Here is a 9,476-nt window from a genome sequence, read left to right as displayed (position 1 = left end):
TATAAAATGCGGCAAAGATAAAAGCCAGTTATCTTATATAAACTATTGAGTTTTGGCTTTCTGCTTATGGCTGAAATTTTCAGAATTGAAGCTATAAATTCTCTATTTGTGTCAGTCTATATATGTTATATACATATGATATTTTCCTACCTCCTGATGGTATTACCAAATTAACTGATGAAATCCCTTAAAAGAGCTCTATATAATTGACTTAGAGATAAATGAGCATTTATATAAATTACACTCCTAAAATTGCAGGAATTAAGGAAACTGAACTTGTTAGTATTTGTAATGTTAAAAAAGTACTTATGAAACTAACCCTAAACGTTTTAAAAATTCAAGTTTACATAAATTAGGTAAACCTTTGGGAAATGAGACTTTATTGTTGGTTTGATAAAAATACCTATGTCTTCTGAGTCATCAGTGCTAGGTACAACACAAGCATACATTTTCTTCTACTTAAGTATGTTCTTCCTAAACTTATACAGGTTTACAGATCAAATAAACTAGCATTTCATCTACTAGAAGTTTAAGATGATTTAAAAAAATAATTGTGTTTAACAAAATTGAGCCATTATGCTGACAAACTTTATTTCAATAGTATTTGTGTTCTGTAGGATGCCAACTTGAAGGTAGACTCCAAGATTGATTGAGAACATACAATCTTAGCCATATACTAAGTCATTTTCAAGGTATATGAGAGGTGTTTTTGCTAAGAAAAGATAATAGTTCTGTGCTAAAATGTTGCAGAATGAGAAAGAGAAAGGTATAGAATAAAATTTGAATGGATATGAAAAGTTAAAGAAAATTTATGGTAAGGAACTATATTTCTTGTGGTTAAAGCTAGGTAAATTTTAATCATTTATAAGATTTTAAAAAGACATTTACTATCAAATAATATATTGATGAAAAACTAGAATTTTTTTCTCTATTAAAATGATGAAATTTTCTTTATTTGTTTATTCTTAATAAGGGATTGTAAAAGGTTTCCTTTATCTTTTGAGTAATTTATCCTAGAAGACAGAGATTCTGTGGCTTATCAAATAATTTCTTATAATTTATATTGACTTTATCATGTTCTTAATTAAAAGAACTGTCGCCTCACTTTTAAAAGAACTAGGTTTTTACAAACATGATACCTCCTATAATTGCTTTTAAAAATTTTTTTTAAGATTTATTTTTTATTTATTTATCTCCCTTTCCCCCCACCGCCCAGTTGTCTGCTGTGTCCATTTGCTGTATGTTCTTATATTCTTGTATTCTTATCAGCAGCACCAGGAATCTGTGTCTCTTTTTGTTGTGTCATCTTGCTGTGTCAGCTCTCCGTGTGTGCGGCACCGCTCCTGGGCAGGCTGCATTTTTTTTTCAAATGGCGGCTCTCCTTAAGGGGCGTACTCCTTGTGAGTGGGGCTCCCCTATGCAGGGGACACCCCTGCGTGGCAGGGCACTCTTTGCGTGCATCAGCACTGCACGTGGGCCAGCTCATCACATGGGTCAGGAGGCCCTGGGTTTGAACCCTGGACCTCCCATGTGGTAGGCAGATGCTCTATCAGTCAAGCCAAATCTGCTTCCCGCTTTTAAAATCTTTTGTCACTTTGGTTAGAGAGTCAAGTATTGTTTCACAGTGATCTATGATCTTATTTAACCAACTTTTCAAACTTTGTGACAACTTTTGACAGTTTGCCTTCCCCAAATCAAATTCTGAATGATGTCTTTCTTCTAGCTTAAACTGTCTTTGAGGTTTCCCAGAGGAAACGACAAAGGATTTGTTCTTTCACCTTATAAAAAAAAAAAGAGCTGAAAAATTGATTTGATGTAAGTTTCCAGGAAGTGCTGTCAAATAAAAGAGATGCTTAACCCTCCATTGGTTAAATTTGTATGCCAAAATGTTAAATATTTCAAAAATTTCATTAAGTTCATAGAGATTTGTCACTGTCCTCACTGTATATGATATGTTCTGGTACTACTTGCCTGATAGTAGACAACAGTATATAATGTTGCCAATCATTATGTCAGTTATTCTTTTAAAAAATTGTTATGCTATGGAAACAACAAATTTCTTCATTAGTTCCATTGTTTTATAATGAAATCTTATCAGATCTTTCACTTTTATAAAATAGTAATGTTTAATGTTAATCTATTGTTATCCACAGATAGTTTTTGTTTGTTTACTCTGATCCTTCCCTAAAGGAGTTTACATTCAGTTATAGGCCAGAGGGCCTTCAACATAAAAGGGACTGTCTCAAAAACACACAGGAAGGACTATGCCAGGAACTGAGGCACAGGCTTCCAATGACATCACTTAAATAACACTATGGGACTGCAAGATTTCTGGAACTCTAGTGGAAAAGCTGATGTTTTCATGAGATTGCCACACAAGATGGAATAGAACAAGAATCAATTACATAGGATACAATGACCTGATAAAGAATGATTGTGGGTTTTGTTTGAAAAATTGCTGATACTTTAATATTTTCTGGATATTAGGAACCCCCTTTCTGTCATAACACTTTAATAGAACTATACTTTCATTAACAAAAAAAGAAACATTTGTCTTTTTATCCCTGCCCTATCCCTCTAAAATTCAGAATTATCTTGAGTATTCTTATTTTCATGGCAATATAATTATTTGCATAGGTTCAAAAAGAATCTATTCTCCTTGTTAACAGGAAATATTGGAAATAGTGGCCGTATGACCAAAGTTTTTAAGGAACTAAGACACTTTTAAGGAACTAAAGCTTAAAAAGGAACTAAGGCACTTTTAAGGAACTAAGGTTTAAAAAGGAACTGAGATACTTTTAAGGAACTAAAGTTTACAAAGTCCTCTTGGAAAACAACTGGCCTGATACCTAGCTTACTGAGTCCCTAGCCTTATAGGTGAGAAATAAGGTCACTTCTTGGCAGGCATGGGAAACATATGTTTTTTGGGGACCTTGAAAAGAGAGGAATTACCCAAATCTATAGGTACTACAGATGAAATCTGATGGTGATTTCTTGTTTTGGCTTCCCAACCTGGAGAAGCCGTTAAAAGTCCAATCTTCCAACAAAGCAAACCTTTTTCCTTTTTTTTTTTTTTTTTTTTTTAATTTTGGAAAGTCTTTATTGATGGGTAAGGTGTATTTTTAAATTTACTTTATTTTTATTTATTTATCTCCCCTCCCCCCAATGGTTTTCTCATCTGTCTGCTCATTGTTTGCTTGCCTTCTCCAGGAGGCACCGGGAACCGAACCCAGGACCTCTCACCTGAGAGGGTAGTGCCCAACAGCCTAAGTCACATCCGTTCCCCCAAAGCAAATTTTAATAGGCCCGTATGGTAAATTAGCTTTCTTGCTGCACCTATGTAAATCATCAGGCCAAATCTACTAAAACCAGCCTTATTTTAAAATCAAGAATAATTTTCTTTGGGATTATCTTTGATCAAGAGGAGGGTGACTGCAGAGTGAAATTTAATTCAATAGAAAACTATTACACACTTCTTTGAGTTATCACATTCTGCTCTTGCTCATTGCCTTTGAGCTAAGCATCCCTTTTGTAAACTTCAGGTAACTGCATGGCTTGCTACCTGTAAATTGCACTGGATCCTGTCATCTTACATTTATTATCATCCTTTTCCAATTTTTTGATTCTTGCAGTTTTCTTCAATATCTGGCTACAACTCTCCACAGGAATGTTTTCAGTTTTCCTCCCATCCTCCTGAATTGATGACTGAAAACTGACTACCTACTTCCTTACTGAGACTCTAGGTAGTCTTGCAGCTGGCCTTGTCCACAGGACCTAATGGATCACTGTGGGCCAAGGCCTTGATGACTTACTTGATAAACACGTCAAAGGACTCCTCACTGCAGCAGACCAGGTCTGGGCTGGATTTCTCCCTGGACAAGCTGCTCTGGATCTCTAAAGAACTCTGGTAAAATGTTCAAGGCACACCTGCCCTTATATGAGAAATGACTATGACCAAGAAAGCTCTAAAAGCATCTTCATCTTAGCGTCAAAAAACTCAAGGAGCAATGCTACATGGTGGAACGATTTTCATCTGCCAACCACTTAGTCTTTAATACATTTTTAAATTAATGTTTCTTTTTCCTTTTTGATATCCCTTTTAAGATGCCTGACCCTAAAGCAACTGACTTTGACCAACTCTCAACAGATGGTTCAACTGATTTTACAGAAACACCTCCAACAACTGTCTTCAAGTGACTATTTCTTATACCCTACTTCACTCCACTCAGATCCGAGTCTTCTGAGTTGTTCAGCAACAAATTGGCATTCATCTTGAACAAAAGGAGGGACTAAGCAAGACGGCCTTAACTCCCCTTTAGTGCAGGGGTTCTTAACCAGATATCAGGGGATCCATGAGCTTGAACTGAAAAAAATCAACTTACTCTCTTTATTTTCTCTGACTTCTCACTGAAATCTAGCATTTCCTTCCACTTAAGAATGGATGCAAAAAGTTACTGTAGTATTCATTTCACATCACATTACAGTTGCTACATATCTCAAAAAATCACCTACACTCGTCCATACTTCTAAATTATGGTAGTTGTTAGACCGGATGGTAGTTAAGTGTCATAAAATGATCTGCCACTACATTCTGAGAAGGGGTCCGTGGAACAAAAAGGTTAGAAACCCATTTTAGTGTGACTCCTTAGACAGGCTCTTCCCTACTCCAGGCTCCTCACCTCCCACACAGGCTTTTAACTACCCAGTTGCCCTAGAAGTTCCTAACGAGGTAGTTCCTTAGCAACCTACTTCTCATTCCAAGCCAATACAGACTCCAGGTGGTCCAATTACCACAAAGAAAAACATTCTGAGCCATGTGGTCCTAATTGCAACCTCAGTAAATCACTCACCCACCTCAGTGATCAACCCCCTTTACTATCTTTCGGTGTTTTTCCTCCAACCCACTTCCAGCACTTTCAATGGTGTTGAGTTCTGTTCTCTCACCATTATCATAGCATCCCCTGAATAAAGTATAAGGCTACCCAGTGCAGTTTTTTCTTTGACAGTATGTTCTGACACTCAAACCCTCTAAAACAGTGGGAAGCTATGGAGCCTTCCTTATAATGATTTTATAACACTAACACAAAAACTGGCCTTATAATGATGTTATAACAACTAACACAGAAACTTAATAGCAAACTCAAAAAGTTGGCATTCTTGAAATTGACTTGCAGTGAATTGATCTACAATTGTTACATGAAGGCCAAACCATGGGATATACTGGGTATGGATGGTTTTCAGCAAAAATCCAGCAGAGTTCACAAGACTCTTATGTCAATCTTCAATAACAGCTGAGACTTAACTCCAAATGTTAACACAGCAAGAGTAATTCTGAAGAAATAATGCTAACATCCACACAATAATAACATTTATAAGTCACTTCAGTATTTTTGGTTAATGTAGTGCATTGCTTTCCATTGTCTATTATGATCTGCTCATAGTTGTAGTTTGAGATCTTGACTGGATCACTGACTCCTTTGATAACCTGATGAAAGTTACAGAAACTCTGCAGAAAAAACATGGAAACAGAGCTGATATTCAGCTGGGACACATTACAACTGCTTTCTGGCTGGCAGCTGTTTGCACTGGTCAGGCATTTATTCTCATCTGATGATGCTTGAACCAAATCAATTGTTCAATATTTTATATATCAGCCCTGCATATTAGTACCTAATTTTGCATAAAGTGTCAGGAGGTCCTTGGGCTTTCCCAAATCTATTTCTAGACCACTCAGGTACCACAGACTCAAGTTAAAAGTCCCTGATTCAGAGTCCAGATATATATATATATAAACTGCTCATCTTTCAGATAATTTTCCATAAACATAAATTCTATGACCAAGCTTTCTATTATTTCTGTTATTCATCTCAGGCAAGGGTTATACACAATTAGAGATAGTTTCAGTACATATTCAATCAGTACTTAATACAATTTTGGCTTTTTTCCCAGGTTTAAGCATAATTCACGTACCTTGATTCTTAAGGCCTTTGTTAGATGTGAGCAGACATTCCACAGCTTCTGTTGGTATCAAACCTCACCAGCACCTCTTATGTATATTACTTTCCTCAAGCACTTTGCTTCTGGAAGAGTAGTCTGGACCACACATTGCAATCACCTGGGAGCTTGTTAGGAATGCAGCATTCAAGTCTATTCAACTAAAATCTGCATGTTAACAAAATCGCCAGGTTATTTGCATACTCTTAAAATTTGAGAAGCAGTATTCAAGGAAAGATTACTTTGATTTCTTCAGCAAGATTGTGGTTGCCCCAAGCCACAGAGGAAAGTTAGTGACATACTTTGTACAGGATGCCAAGTTTCCCAACTGCGAATTCAACTCTTTCCAAGTGATCCACCTGTAAAACTAATTGTGGTGCTCTGCTGATTTCACTTTGGAGGTGAAAATATGTTCTTTAGATTGTTTGTTTTTTTTAAAGAATATATGCAGTTGGCTATCTCTTAACAAAGATTTTCTTGAAATATCATGCCGGAATGTTGCAGTTTTCCATTCAACAAAAATAAAACTAACTGAAATAATGTTTAAAATGCCCATCCCTTTTTTAAGTTACAGAAGGCTAAACTCTAATACTGTTTATTGATAGGACTAGGGTTACCAAATAAAATGCAGGGAGCCCAGTTAAATTTGACTTTCAGATAAATAACAAATGCTTTTTCTTTGTAAGTATGGCACAAATAATGTACGAGATAGACAAACTATCATTGCTTATTTAAAAGTCAAATTTAACTGTGTTTCCTAGGCTTTTATTATTTTTTAAAGATTTATTTTTTATTTCTCTCCCCTTCCCCCTCCCCCCCCCCCCCAGTTGTCTGCTCTCTGTGTCCATTTGCTGTGTGTTCTTCTGTGTCCGCTTGTGTTCTTGTCAGTGGCACTGGGAACCTGTGTCTCTTTTTGCTGCATCATCTTGCTGCGTCAGCTCTCCGTGTGGGCAGCACCATTCCTGGGCAGGCTGCATGTTTTTCGTGTGGGGCAGCTCTCCTTATGGGGAGCACTCCTTACACGTGGGGCTCCCCTACGTAGGGGACACCCTTGTGTGGCAGGGCACTCCTTGTGCGCATCAACACTGCACATGGGCCGGCTCCACACGGGTCAGGAGGCCCTGGGTTTGAATTCAGGACCTCCCATGTGATAGGGGGACGCTCTACTAGTTGAGTCAAATCCACTTCCCTCCTAGGCTTTTATTTGCTAAACCTGCCAACTGTAGGAAGTGCAAAACTTAAACGTGGCACATTAATGGGAAATCAGAAGACATCATTTGAATATCAATGTTTGTATTTATATTTTTTAACAAAGAAAGGTAATCTTTGAGCCTCCTGAGATCACTTTCTCAGTGTAGGGGCAGCTAAATTTGTCCCTACCAAACTGGTGAATAATCCAAATAGCAGAGACTTTGAGTTTGCAATACCACTAGTCTAACTTTTAAGAATGTGTATCCTTGATGTAACACATCAGGCACCTGTCCAAATATGAAATCTATTGCTATGATGTTAGAAAACTAGGTATGGTACCAGGTTGTTAAGCTGTTGAAAGCTCTTACATTCAGTTGAGATTACTGAAGCTATGTCCACTGAGATCTTAATTTCTGGTTGTCTTGACTGCACAGCTGCAGAGAATAGATCACTCCAACATAGGACCTTCAACTAACCTATAGAAAACACACCTGTAGCTCTTTCAGCAGGAGTAATAGGAAAAGGCTTGTTAATTCTGCCTTACAGCTCAACCTAAATTAAATTTGACAAATATTCCAAAATAACATAATTTTTCAGGTAACAGTTTTTTCAGCAGCTTAAATGTTATGAGAAGTAATAAATTGGATGATAATTTAATCCTTGGGTAATTTATTCCTATGAATTTAGACTGGCTGGGGCTATGAAGTGCTCATAGGTAATTTGTAAAGTGAATTGTGCCAGAGCAGTGTTTCATATCAGCCTTTTTTTTTTTTTTTGGATAAAAAAATGCTGCAAGCAATTTTTAAAAAATAAAAATAAATGCTGTTAAAGAGTAATTCATTTCAGTGAACTGCGTATTTTTCTTTTACTAGCTTCAGGTTTTCATGTTGTTTTTTATTAAAGCAGTTATGGGTTTACAGAATAATCAAGCATAAAATACAGGATTCCTATATATCACCCCATTATTAAAACTTTGGGTTGCTGTGAAACATTTGTTACAACTGATGAAAGGACAATTTTACAATTGTATTATTAACTATAGTCCATGATTTAACTTATGGTTCACTGTTTGGGTTGTGCAGGTACATGGATTTAAAAATTATATATATTCTAGTGCCATATATATATATATATATATATATATATGCTAACATTTCCCTTTTAACCTCATTCAAATATATAATTCAGTGCTGATAATTGCATTCGCAATTTTTTTTTTGAGTTTAAATGCATTTTTATTTTTAGACAACCTACATGACATGTTTTTCTTAAAAACAATGCCTCTGCTCCAAATAAATCAGTATCAAAATAAAGGATGAGGTCAAGATGACATTAGCCCATCTAAGTTGTGGTGTGGATGAAAAGCAGCAGCCAGTTATGATGACGGGTGATAGATCCAAAGCAATTCCCAAATTTTTTAACATTTCTCCATTTCTAAACCATCCTTAAAGAAAATCATATATGGGGTCACACCATCCTCATGGTAGTCCAGGAGAGCAACCATACCATCTGGATTCATGTTTTCACCAATAAAGAACTGATAGTTGTTGAAATTAGGAAGGTTGTGCTTGATTTGTTCTGCAGCCCCTATCATAAAAGAATTTACTCTTTCTGATCTCTGTTCTTCAAGTTTGCCTTTGATTGATTTCATGTAATCTTTGATGTACTTCTTGAAAACTTCTTTCGTGAAGCTGGTTTCCTGCAAGTGATGGTTCATGACAATATCTACACCAGCGATGACTGTGCTTTCGGTACCTTCGCCCTCAGGGCCTTCAGCGGAGGCATTTCCACCAATGAGCGAATCATCAATGCTACCCTCTGTCCTACTGACCATCTTCCCTTCCACCTCCAGGCACAGCCTGTCCGTGATCTCCCGAATCTTGTAAATGTCGGAGAACACCTCATCACGGCAGCTGAGGTCCTGGTAGATGATCACGATGGCGGCTGGAGGGAGGCGGTAGCAGAGGCGTGGCAGGAGCCCGAGCGCTGAGCAAGCGTGGAGCGGCCCTGGGGGGAGGGCAAAGGGGAAGAGGGAGGAGGGGGGAGGGAGGAGGGGGGAGGGGGGAGGGGAGAGCGGGTGGAAAAGCGCATTCACAATATTATGCTGCCATCACCACCATCCATTTCCAAAATATTTCCGTCATCACAAATAGAAACTGTACATTTTAATCCTCAACTCTCTTTTCCATATCCTCCCTTCCAGAGGACCCCCTTCCATCCTCTGGTAACCTGTTTTATAGTTTTTGACTCTGAGTTTACTTATTCAAATTATTTCATATCAATGAGATGAC

The 9,476-nt window shown here is 37.4% G+C and overlaps 1 protein-coding gene across 1 annotated transcript; it reads right to left on the bottom strand.

Moving 5' to 3' along the window:
* Positions 1-8,566: 8,566 nt before the first annotated feature.
* Positions 8,567-9,111, bottom strand: LOC101442294 (translationally-controlled tumor protein-like). The gene has a single exon (XM_058307664.2). It carries the CDS (start codon positions 9,017-9,019, stop codon positions 8,603-8,605), a length of 417 nt encoding a protein of 138 aa, XP_058163647.1. The 5' UTR covers positions 9,020-9,111; the 3' UTR covers positions 8,567-8,602.
* Between the last annotated feature and the right edge of the window lie 365 nt (positions 9,112-9,476).

This window comes from Dasypus novemcinctus, chromosome 11, assembly GCF_030445035.2.
Source record: "Dasypus novemcinctus isolate mDasNov1 chromosome 11, mDasNov1.1.hap2, whole genome shotgun sequence".
Taxonomy (NCBI): Eukaryota; Metazoa; Chordata; class Mammalia; order Cingulata; family Dasypodidae; genus Dasypus; species Dasypus novemcinctus.
The sequence above is the reverse complement of the archived record's forward strand: the minus strand, read 5'-3'. Positions and strand labels throughout refer to the sequence as shown.